Raw genomic sequence first — 12,842 nt, forward strand, 5'->3', positions numbered from 1 at the left:
CCCAACAGGAAATCAGAACATCTGAAGAGAAGAACTGGAAAACCATTGAAAAAAACAGTCACAGACCGTCGGGCACAAACGTTTAATAGGCCCAGCCGACCTTTTTGTTTTTTCTGTAATTTCCTTCTTTTAGTTATATTTATCCTGGACTTTCACAGAGGTTTACAAAACACACAGCTTGCATCTTTTTCTGATAAAACTGAGAAACAACATTTCTGTGGTCCTGAGTATTATTTGCCACATTTATGTCAGGATCTTCAATTAAAAGTAAAATATCAGTTTAGCCCTGTTAACTTGTTCAACTTGGTTAATCTAATTTTAACCTTGTTAGTATACTATATTTCTAATGGGGTTTTTTTTGGCTCACAAAGGTTTATTTAATAGCTTTGTAATATGAATAGTTTATTTGACCAAAAAATTGGAAATAAATACTGAAATTACCAATAAAAAATTTGCTTAAATTAATACTGTGTTAACTAGAGTATTCAGTAGGAGGGTGACTACTACCATTGATGGGTTGTTTTTCCTAAACACACTGTAGTTATCATAACCAAGTAGCCTAACAGTATAAAAGTTTTAGCATAAAAAAAATAAATTACCTAAAGCAAAAGTAGTCACTACCAAGTGTATGTATACATCACTTTATTGATGCAGCTGGAGATGTATAACCTTTAAAGTAAATGTGCGCAGTACAAAATGCAATGTTTGCATTCAACTGTAAAGAAAAAGCAAAATAACACAGATATACTTTAACAAAGTATATTAAAATTGTACTTCAGTAAAGTTACGCTCCACCACTGGTCCTATCCCTGCTCTCATCCAGTATCGAGAGCAAGGACACTCCCCTGACTTAACGGTAAAACAAACAGAAATGTGCGACAAATACTAGGAGGGGTTGTGCAGATGCTAATTTATTATGTACATATGGCATCAAAAAATAATAAAAATATGACAAACAAGAAGTATTTAGAGAGCTGTTGTTAAATCTCAACGAAACACACACACAAAAAAATGCAGCAATATCCCTAGCACTGTCTTATGTACAAATTCCCTTTCATTCAAATAAAAACACAAAGAGGAAATGTTCTTAATTCAAAAAGCATTAGATGGTAGTTTGTAAATTGCTAGTGTATCTTCAGCCAGTGTGAGCCAGTAATGAATCATTAAGGAAAGGTGCATAGCAGCAAGATTAATGAGACTGAGCAATGCTGGAGAAGTACTCCAGCATGTCCTGGATTGTAAACTCCATAGTGATCCCAGAGCCAGGGTAGCACCTGCCTATGAGATCTTCAAAGTGCTTGTACTGACGGATGAACTCGTCTTGCATGGAGTGCCACACCACCTAGAGGAATAGACAGGAAGTGCAACAGTTCAGAGGCAGGAAGAGGCATGCAATGATTTTAATCCCCTAAACTGTTTTTTTCTCACCTGCAGCAGACTTTCTTCTTCACACAGGTGTTTGTCCACCTTCTTATAAAGATTGTCGAGTCCCTTTTTCACCTCTTTACCAGGATACTCTTTGATTACTTTTCGCAGCTCTTGCTTGTTGAAGGCCAGCTGATAGCTCACCTCCTCCTCACGAACACCCTGGGCTACACGTGCTTCAACTCCTTCAAAGAAATGCTGCAAGCGAGATGACAGTTTGCCTGTTATAAAACTCTGCTTATATTCGTAATACTCCAACTCAGGCTAATAAAGATGACTGAATTTTGTGGTCACTTTAACTCTTCTCACATTCAGTTTTTCTAGAGGCTGGCCCAGAGAATTGATTACGTAAGACTGTAGATGGTCTGTGTATTTGTGCTTGGCCTCTCGTCTCTCTGCATCCAGGCAGGAAATCTTTAGACGTGACAGCGTAGAAAAGATGTGGTGGAAATTCTCCATCATCACGACATCTCGTGGTGTTTTCTGGCTTTCATTGGCAACCTTCTCCACTGAGAAGACAATAAACAAGTCAGAAATTCCAGGACACCACATCAACTTCACATGATCCTTTTCCAATAAATAAAAACTTGCTTAATGATCAGTGGTCTCACCGTTCATGAAGACGGCCCTGATAAGCTTAACGTAAGCTTTGTCCAGGTCTCCTCGACGCTCTGCATTGCGAAATATGGTTTCAGCCAGTTCAGCGAATTCCTCAAACCCAGTGACAAAAGGCAGGATACCAACTTTGCTCTTCTTGGATATCTTAAATTCCTCCATTTGTCGGATCTGATTAGACTGTAAAAAAAGAAAAGAAAGAAAGTTAAAATTTATTCCCAAATTCAGCCCAGCAATGACTCCTTTGACTGAAAACAAACAAATAAACAACAACACTAGTAATTTCCCACAGGCCCTGGATTATCACAGAAAATGAATTCTGAGTAAAATTTTGCTTGGCCTTTTCACAAAATGATACTACTGTTATGATTTTTGAGGAGTAGATCGCTATAAATAAATTCCTCAGCATCAGAAAACTACACTTTGCCTTTATGACTTCATTGTAAACTCACGTGTTTGGTGTCACAACACTGAATGCAATATCCAGGCATGAGTAGCCGTGCTGCACAACCATTCCTGACCCACAGTCACCCAGCTGCAAGGCTTTCTACCACTTTAGTGACTCCAGGTTTAAGGCACGTCTGTGTTGCCCTTACCTTTCAGACCCAGAAACTTTGTCCCTCTTTTATACTATTTTGTGGAGTTTGCATGTTATCCCTCAGCCTTTTTGATTTTCCTTCACCTACTTTCACTTCTTCCTACAAGCCAAAGATGTGTTTGTTAAGTGGTGATTCTAAATTGGCTGGAAGTGTGGATGTCAGAGCGTGTTTCTGTCTCTTCGATGGACTGGCGAGTGTCCAGAGTGTACCCCCCCCCCTCCACATGACCCCGAGTTGCTTGTGGGTCTGGAGTTGGATAGGCAGTTAAGAAATTAGACAGACACATAGTGTGGCAGCCTTCAATAAACCTACATAATATTCCTTAACCAGACTTGAATTTAGTGATGTCAACAACAACAACAAAAAAGGCACTACTCACAATGCATTTGTCAAAGTTTCTCTTGACAGTCACCAGCACATTTCCCAAAGTTGTGCTGAGATAAGAGGCCGGGTCAACGTTCTCAGCTGTCCACACATGGTGACTCATCTTCACCAGCATGTACAGAGAGTGGAAGCTGTCAATCTTGTCGCCCAAAGCGATGAGGCTGTTGAGCTCTGTCTCGATGCTCTGGAAGATTTTATTCATCATCAGCCGCACTATATCTTTCCTGGAAATAGAAAAAAGAAGCGAACAATTGCATTTAAAAAAAATAAAAAATTACATCAGAAATATTAGCAATGATCTGCAAGAACTCACTCTGATGACAAGGAGTGTTTGTGTTCTGCCTGGGGAGGCTTTTTAGATGGCAAGCTTCCATCGAAATCCTCCGCCTCTGGCTGACAGGACAAAAGAGATCAAACATGACAAACCTAAACAAACATCTGTGGATGCATATATGAATGACACTGGATCTGATAACACGCTAACATCTGTCATCACTGTTTTATTCTACGCTTTCAGGAGAAACAAATGCTCCAGTTTCAGATGCTACCACACAAGTACAAGCACTGCTATTGTTGTGAAGTATTATAATTCATTTAGATGACATTTGATCTTTCTGTTACAGCCATTTCCAGTATGTGATCAAAAAAATACCTGTGCGAGAGGGGGTGCAACTGTCAAATGCTGCTGCAGCTTGAAAAACTTGCTGATGAAGTCTTGTTCTGCAAGACACAAAGGCTCCAGCTCACTGAGGACCTGCTCAAATATCTGCAGAGACAAAAATAAATAAATAAATAAATAAATAAATGTAATTTCTCAGGATGTACACACATGTTGCTTTATTTCCACTCCACTTAAATTTCTGGTAGTGTTACCTTGTCGAACTTGGTCCTGTCGGCCACATCGAGGTCAGAAGCGGACATGTTGCCCATGTCCAGTAGTGATGAAGACTGGGAACGCCGGCTGTTGGAGCCCTGCACTGTGAGCTTATTCAGGCTTGAAGTAGAGCCTGTCAGCTTCCCAGAGCTGCCATGTAGGCCTAATGTAGCACAACAAATATGGTATGAGTTAATGGCTATGTTTTGTGGGAAGGCTAATACAAGTCAGTTTTCCAAAAATTCTACAGTGAAGGAATCCAACTTAACATCAAATTAAATGGTTAGATTTTTGGCATTTGTTACAGAATGTGTGGTAATGTACTGTGATGATTTAGCCCAACCAACCAGGTACAGGGTGAGGTAATGGCTTGTATTGGAACAGCAAAGGGGTTTGATCAGAGGATTCATTTTAGTACAGCCATGTAGTGATCAGAAGCACAGTTGAAAATTGACAGTGGAACAGCTCCATTTCAAATGTCGTACTTACTTTCTGTTTCCTGTTTGAGTGCACTCTCTTTCCGCGGAAGCGTAGCTGCAGCCAGTTAGAAAGGCGGGCATCAAAGACAGACACAGGTTAGGCTTAATACATGCAGCATGGGAGGGGTAAGGCTAGATGTTAGATGTACACATATGCTGACGTGCACCACAGTGACTTAGGTAGTAGCTCGAAAAAACCTTTGGAAAACAAAGTCTTTGTTTTTGTTTTCAGAAGGAAAAGCTAATACAGAGTGCAGAAAGCAGAGTCCTATAAATCTGCCAAAACCTAAGTTCATCCAGGGGTTCTGTGCAGATTATACATATTGAGAAACAAAGCATGTAAAGTCCCTGTGCAAAGGGAAAAGGAGACATTACTGAAAGACAAACTTTGGATGCAGGCATAAGATTATAAGATGGAGAAGCCTGCAACAGCAAAGATAAGAATAATTTCAGGGGGGAAAAAGCTATTTATAATCTTATTTTAAAAGCTAAAGCACATAAATCTTCAAGTGTTTTGTTTTTTAAAATCATATTCAACTGGTGATTCTACAGATGCAGTTTTTAATGCTGCCGTGATCATTAGATAAAGCTTCAAAATAACTGTCCAAATAAGTGTCTAGAGGGATTATCAAGAAGGCTGCCAAGGATGCAGAGCTGTGAGACCTCTTCTAAAAAGATTTTGGTAATGCTTTTGGTACCAGACATGGTGCAGAAATGTTTGTAAAGGTGTGAGAACATAATATAAGAAGAGGATAAAACAGTCAAGAAATGCAACAAAATTCATTCCTTTTGAGTGAACTACATGATGGAAGACAAGCATAGTTCATGTTAAGTTTAACGTGGGAATCATAGCGCTTACCGAACTTGCCCTTCGGGTCTTTGGATGTACCCGCCATTTTTATTTTGGCAACTTCAAAGAACTCTTTGATTTCTCGCTCATACAGTTTGCTCATATATTCAACATATGTCTGTAAAAAAATGAGAGAATATTTGTTAAGATTTACGACTTGTTACAGCTAAAATGTGTATTAACATTTTGGAAAACATACATTCTAGGAAAGCATTATATTATACTAAGAATCATGTGCTCTCTCCTCTTTTCTTTGCTTCTAGTTTATTTCTTAGTCTTTTTTAACCACTCTCTGCTTCTTTAACTGTATTAATAATGCTCACAAATGTCCGCTGTACTATCCAAACCCCACAAAAAGCACACTTCCCAAAATGTCAAACTGTTTCTCAAGTATTTTTGCAAAGTAACACTGCACTGACCCTCGACAGGCCTTCGTACTTCTCCCTGTGTGTGTTCTTCAGCCACTCCATGAGCTTGGCGTAGCGCAGTAAGTCCCTGTGGAGAGGGCTGTGTTTGGGCAGGGTCAGCTCAGCTGTGTGCTGTGACAGGGTTGAGCTCTGGTCATGGCCCTGAAGATCACAGTGAGAACAGATAATCATTAGCAGTATATTCACCAGAAGTATACATTACAGGAGAAAAGTTATAATATGCATTTTTCCATATATGCACGCAAACACATGTTATGCAAAAGGAAGACTTGGCCTGCTTCCTCTTACAATCATCTGAAGCATTACCTTAGTGTACTGGATATCCAAATGATGTTAAAGTAAATAATCTAAGACGTTCTTACACTCCAGAGCCACCACATTCTCAGCCAACTTCCTGAACTGCATCTCTTTTGATACCGAACTGATGTTCTTCCCACTTTCCCCTAAGCTTGTTCAGTCTCTTCAAGACATGCACGCAGACAGGCACAGCATCTTATGATATGAGACTATTAGCAAAGAAGCCACGTTAGCACACAAACATAATGAGCCCTGAGCCGAGGCATTTGCCAGAGGAGGAGGAGGATGGACAGAGCCTCTTCAGCTTTGAGATCAAATGTGAGATGTTCAGTAGTTAGAAATATATCCCATGCAATACATAATGTGCTATGGTGAAAAGCTTGAGCTCTCATGGCATGTATGTTTGAGTTATATGTGAGAATTCAAACATTAGCAAAATGGGGCACGTGGGGATTGCTGTGAGGGTACTCACTGGAAGTGACAGACAGGAGGACCTATAGAACTGAGGGATGGTCATTTTGAAGTGACTGAAGTGGTTGAACTGACACAGAGACAAAGAGCAGAGTGGGATGATTCAAAGTGGGATACACAGAGAATCAAGGATAGGTGAAGGGAGACGATACAAGGAAGCCCAGGAAGTAAGTCTTAACTAAACAGAAAGCTCAGTAGAGGAGAAAGAGAGAGACAAAGAGCTTGGAAAAGCAAAGGATAGACTGATGTCCTCCATTTCACAGCAGACCAGGGACGAGGATACCAAAACATTTCATTATTAAATCTGCTTACACTACTTTGTTCAGCCAAACATTTACGAAACCAACAAATTTCAACGTTATCAGTACACCTTGTTCAATTTCACAGTTCAGTAGTGCTGGGGGATTCAAGAGACATTTATTCTGATGAGATTTTCCTTCTTTAAATGTTTAGAATAAGACAATGAAAATATATTCCTGACCAAGCTATGCCTGTTACCTGATGAACAAACACATTGTTGAGATGATTCGTGAGGCGGCGAGCAAAGGTGTCTCTCAGTTCAGCAAACAGGAGCTGTTGCTGGTTCACAGCCATGAGTTTTTCATGGCCTGCAGAAAGAAAACAACAAGACTTTAATCTCATTACTTGTTTTTTTTAAAGAGCACCGGCTCATCAACCCAGTCAGCAAGTAATCAAGAAAACGTCATTTTTAAACTTACCTGGTCTGAGAGCCACATTCATACACTGCAGGAGAGCCTCAGAGGCATTGATACAGGCCTCTATACCTTTAGGGGATGTCAGATCTCCCTCCTGTAAGGCCCTGATGTGTCCCTTTGATAAGTCCATGTAGTTCTACACAAGGAAAACAAAATGAAAGTCACAAATCAAAGTGTCGTTGTCTAGCAAAATCTAAATTTGGTTGAAAGTAGAATTGCTCAACTGATCCTCAAGTGGCCTTTTTAGACTGGTTCTAAAAGTGAATTTCATAAACGCAACCTTTTGAACTTTATCAAGTCCTAAAAATCAGGAGTGTGTCTGCTTTGACTATGAAGTGGACATGGGTGGCTTCACCTTAATTTTACTTGTCGTGTGATTAACTGAACTAAAAAGGCGCCCCAAAAGACTTTTTGTACGTTACTTCACTACTTCTTCTTCCTCTGAAAAACAACATGGCCATTCCCCAAAAAGTTTTAAATTTCCAATACCCTCAGATCCACTGAGGCTTAAAGTTTGCTGCTTATTTTGGAAAACATTTTAATGTGCTTCTTACCACTAAGAACTGGATCTCGTCCAGTAGTTTGCCATTGTTGGTGTTGCTGATCTGGATGAGACGATTGCTCTGTGAGATCTGGTCCATTTGCTCCTTCACACTCTGGAGCATCTCTTCATAGCTGCTCAGCTTGCCCTCGATGGTGTCCACCTCTCCCAGTGCCTCATCCAGCAGCTGCATTAGGATATTGACCTGCTTCTCTGATGCCATGATGGACTGAATGTTGGCCTTATTGTAAGAACAGATAAAGAGATATAATTACTATCATTTTCTTTCATTATTAATGAGAGTGGTTTTAGGTCATTAAACAGATGTCACTCTTAAAAATGGACAATGAACTGGCTTTACTCACCCCATCTAAAACCTGAAGCTCCTTGAAGAGCTTCTCAGCAAAAGCCTCTGCATTGGAGATGGCGTACTCGCATGTCACCATCATGCTCTCAATGTCTTGCTCTTCACGGGTGCTGAGTTCCTGGTATTCATCCAGAGCATCCTCATCTCCCCCTGCAACACTCTGGCTCTCACCACTTGGCACAGACTCTAAGCCCAGGAGAAGAGAACAAAAACATGTGCAAGACATAAGTAGAGTGGCAAAGTTCAAAACACATGATATGGCATCTTCAGACTCAATCCAGTTTTCTTCCATTATTGAAAGAACATCTACAGGCACAATTACACTGAGTAAGGGATACCCAGATCTTTCATGGTTTTAAGAGTAAAGCTGTACTTATTTTGTATGAGTGATGAAAGCGTAGCATGACTATGAGCAACAAATGAAAAACAATATTAGATAGTGGCAGGAGGTTGAAAATATGAAGCATGTCTATCAGCTTCCAAGTAAAGAAATTACTGTAATAATTAATCTGTATGCTGAAACAACTGAACTAACAATGTACTTTACTTCTTTTAGCTCCAATTAAACTACAGGTGTGCATTAAATAGTGTGGGATATATTACTAAGGTTATATACTGACATATCCATATGTATGAAAAGGGACAATTCACAGCAAAATCAAATATAAATATTTTCACTCTGGCCTCTAGAGTGCGACTTGCCCAGTTTTGGAGATAAACAGCTGTAGAGATGCCTTGAGGAGCTCAGGTAACAACATAAGTACATTTTAAAACTCTGCATCAATATCTTTCCATAGTATTATGATCCAATTACTTAAAAAATGTACCCACCAGGTTAAGAGCAGTTTCATGTAGGAACTATTTTCAACCTGATAAACTACACCCAACAAAAGGAAGTACACACATAGTCATGAGAAGAAGTTCATGCTCAAGGCTCAAGAAAATGACACAGGATCTACACATGAAAGGAGACCTATTATACTTTCCTACAATTTTCAGATGTGGCTACTCATTAAGAAAGGTTTCAAATAAGTCAGTCAGTATATATATGCTAGAAAACCCGATAAACCAAAGGCTCATGCTTCAACCTGCTTGCTTTTAAGTACATTTATGCTCAATTAAGAGGGTTTTTTTTACTCTTGTATCTCTATGATGTCAAATAGAAGTAAGAGTGCTTGGTCAGTATAGACAGCAAAAGGCAAATAGTCCCAACATCAAACTGTTTATAACGCTTGGTTTTTTTTGAGTAATTGGCTCATGATTTCTAGAAAGAGGTATACTGCTGATTGTTTCAAAAATATTCTGTGCACATCAAAGTTCACATGATATCTAGTTCAATTATAATCAAGAGAAGACTGGTTATTTCCTCCAAAACTGAGTCCTTCCATCCAATTTTTTTAGTTCAGGGTTGTTGTGGAGCTGGAGCCTATTCCAGCTGTCATAGTGCGAGAGGTGGAATAACACATAGAGACATACAACTATTCACACTCAATTCCACACCTATGGCCAATTTAGAATCACCAATCAACTAAACATGCATGCTTTTGGACTGTGTGAAGAAATCAGAGGTACAGAGAACCCACACAGGTGCAAGGGAAGCATGCAGATTTAATTCAAACACGCTCTTGCTCTAAGGCGATGGCACTCAAAACAATATAAACAGATACACAGCTACAGGCCAGAGGACAAGTATGTAAATTTGATTTTGATACAAACAGTCATTTTAATGTGGAACGAACATGGGAAACAAGGAGATTAAAAACATGATCTAAATGTCTGTAGACAAACAAAATGAATCATTTCTATTTACTTTCTAAGGACAACGAGCCAAATAGCAGCAGTTTTAAGGAGGTGAAAGTCTCTGGTGAGAATGGTGGTTTGATGTAATGAAAACACATGAGGAACGAGGAGGGGGAAGTTAAGTCCTACCAACCTTCCGCTTTAGGAAGTTCTGGCCAGAGAAAGTTAAAGAGAAAAAAGTGAGAATAAAGAAAGACTTTAACACAGAAAACCATACCACAAACCAGGAAACAGAGAAGAGGCAGAATCTTTTTGAAAACATGCCATTAAAAATTTTACTTAAAAAGAAAAATCCAGGTGGAATTCTCACTTCCATATTAGATTACCTCAAATATGTGCACTCTAGTGTCAACGGCAGTGGTTTGAGATAAACAGACACACCTTTAAGCAAATGCAATCAAATTGTAGCAAGAGGCATGCCGTCACAGGGATGGCTAATGGTGGAGTATTTATTTACGCACCTTCAAGCAGCTGAGAACTGACATTCACAAACTCCACCTTCTTCCTCAGATAACGCTGGTTCAGCTTCCAGATGCAGGAAATGAAGGAGTTTTTTTCAGCTGTACTGCTGGCCACCCACCGGTAAACTTTCTCAAAATGAAGATCAAACTCAGGATTTTCCTAAACCATAAAAGTAAAAAACAATATCAGCTTTGAAAACATGTTTTCTAAGTGAAAACACAAAAAAAAGGTCAGAGAAATGTATTATTTCTCACCTTGCTTGCATCTTTGGCATCTACTTCTGTCAAGTCTCTGAGCTCCCAGGTCTGCTGTCGCTTGTAGAAGTCCCCCTTGTCCGATTTTTTCACTTTTACTACTTTAACCTGGACAGGCCTCTCTGTGGTAACTGGAAGAGCAAAAAAAACCAATTACTTAAAAAATTACTTCAAAAGGCTTCTTATCCTTACACATTATTTACAGCCATTTATATGGTGACTACCTGTAGCACACAAGAAGCAGTTCTTCTTCTTTTTTCCTGCTTTGCAGACATTAACAATGCCAAGGAGACGCTCATCATTGGGTGTGAAGATGTCCCTCTGGAGAGCATGCTTTATGGCTGTCATGATGGATGCTGTCATACAGAGACCATGACATAAATAAATGCTTCTTTCAACTTCAGGTACTTGGAAAGTTAAAGCTGGTTGTCTGTTTTAGGGACTTTGAATGGTTATCCACACCTTAATTTCATCCTGAGTGGACAACTTGAATAGATTTTATTCAAGTATCAGTCTGTCACTGCCTGGGTGACTACAGCAGGTCCAAAACACAGCAGCTTGGCCCAAGCAAGTTTTTTTTAATCGGATGTTTCCTAGAAGCACATTGTTACTTTTTAAGAAAAATGCTATATAAATAAAGTTTATCATTTCCTTCATACAGAAAATTTTGGTGATTGCCCCAAAGAAGTTTAGCCTCTCCCAAAGAGGTTTTTATACTCTTTTGGGAAATTTTTGTGTATCAAATGGTAAGAAATAACAGGATGCACACTGCAGTTTAATAAGGTAACATCATTTCACTGCCTTAACTATAACTGATGTGCCAAAAAAAATGATAAGTAGTATCATATAAAAATTATTTGATTTTGATATTATTATATTATTTAATATTTATTTCACATTTATATATCCTGTATTTATCGAGGTAAAAAGTATAACTGACACTAAAAATGCCTTTTCCAAGACAGTTCCATAAAGATCTTTTAATGTAGAAGACGGAGTAGGTACAATAGTGCAAAGTCATCAGGATACTAGAAAAACTGATTTCTTTATTTTATATATAGTGGTGTGAAAAAGTGTTTGCCCCGTTCCCGATTTACCATTTTCTTGTAAGCTTGTCACGCTTAAATGCTTCAGATCATCAAATAAAATTAAATATTGGAGAAAGATAATATAAGTAAACAAAATTCAGTTTCTAAATGAAGGTGTTTATTATTAACTGGTTGGGCCACCCTTAGCAACAACTGCAATCAAGTGTTTGCAATAACTGGCAGCAAGTTTTACAGCACTGTGGATTAATTTTGCCCCACTCATTGTTGCAGAATTGTTGTAATTCAGCCACAATCGGATTCAGGTCAGGAGTTTGACTAGACCAAAGTCTCAAGTTTGTTCTTATTAAGCCATTCAAGGGTGGACTTGCTGGTGTATTCTGGATTGTTATCCTGCTGCAGAACCCAAGTGGACTTTAGCTTGAGATCACGAACAGATGGTCGGACGTTCTCCTTCAGGATGTTTTGATAGAACCATGAATTCTACTGTCCATTTACCACAGTAAGTCTTCCAGATTGTGAGGCCGCAAAACAGCCCCAGACCGTCACACCACCATCACCACATTTTACTGTTGGTATGATGTTCTTTTTCTGAAACGCTGTGTTACTTTAAGCCCAATTAAGATCAAAATGAAGGGTGGTCAAGATGTACATTTAGTTTCATATCCCTGATTGAAGAGGTTACGTCAATGCACATAAATAGTCGCTTTGTGTCTTTGTGCATTTCTAACGCTGACATATTTAAAGGACGTCGATTAAAACTACAACACAGTGCCCCAAAAACTAAAATAAACGTGCTTTCGAGGCAGCTGGTGAATACTGCAGCCCTGAACCCAGAGACATCGGTGACCCTTCCTGCTGTCCTCTCTGTCGGTTAGCGTCTGTTAGCTGGACAAAGCTAGCTGCTGCTGTTAGCATAAATGACGCCGGTTGCATAAACCAGGCGAAAAGAGTGCGTACACCCGCGAAATACTCGTATAAACCACTGTCAGGGTTTTTATTCAAAATGCACTCTGTGTCCATTTTAACAGAGATATAATACAATAGCGGTTACCTTGTTTTTTCAGCCCTCCAGCCCTACGAAGCACCGCCCTCTTACTTCCTGGTCCTCAGATGGAGCGGTCATGTGACAGCAACATCCTCCTCCACCAGCAAACGCTAAAAATAACACTACAAGTCACATAGATTCTGTGCAGTTGTTTAACAGTTGCTCCTCGTAATATAACAGATCTCC

General features: G+C 39.3%; 1 protein-coding gene across 2 annotated transcripts; it reads right to left on the reverse strand.

The window, feature by feature from the left end:
- Positions 1-625: 625 nt before the first annotated feature.
- On the reverse strand, positions 626-12,771 carry exoc1 (exocyst complex component 1). Of its 2 annotated transcripts, XM_082524352.1 has the most exons (19): positions 12,663-12,771; positions 10,787-10,918; positions 10,563-10,693; positions 10,308-10,467; positions 8,045-8,232; positions 7,693-7,920; positions 7,142-7,274; positions 6,921-7,030; positions 5,646-5,795; positions 5,236-5,344; positions 4,387-4,431; positions 3,897-4,060; positions 3,676-3,789; positions 3,337-3,416; positions 3,019-3,247; positions 2,037-2,220; positions 1,735-1,934; positions 1,429-1,623; positions 626-1,342 (listed from the first exon to the last, which is right to left on the reverse strand). In XM_082524352.1, the coding sequence occupies exons 2-19, from the start codon at positions 10,908-10,910 to the stop codon at positions 1,190-1,192; spliced, it is 2,697 nt and encodes an 898-aa protein (XP_082380478.1). In that variant the 5' UTR covers positions 10,911-10,918; positions 12,663-12,771; the 3' UTR covers positions 626-1,189. The 2 variants fall into 2 exon arrangements, with proteins under 2 accessions (XP_082380478.1, XP_082380479.1); XM_082524353.1 differs by lacking the exon at positions 4,387-4,431.
- Positions 12,772-12,842: the final 71 nt, after the last annotated feature.

The sequence above is a fragment of the Aulonocara stuartgranti genome (genome assembly GCF_965226115.1).
Source record: "Aulonocara stuartgranti genome assembly, chromosome: 23".
In the NCBI taxonomy this organism is placed as follows: domain Eukaryota; kingdom Metazoa; phylum Chordata; class Actinopteri; order Cichliformes; family Cichlidae; genus Aulonocara; species Aulonocara stuartgranti.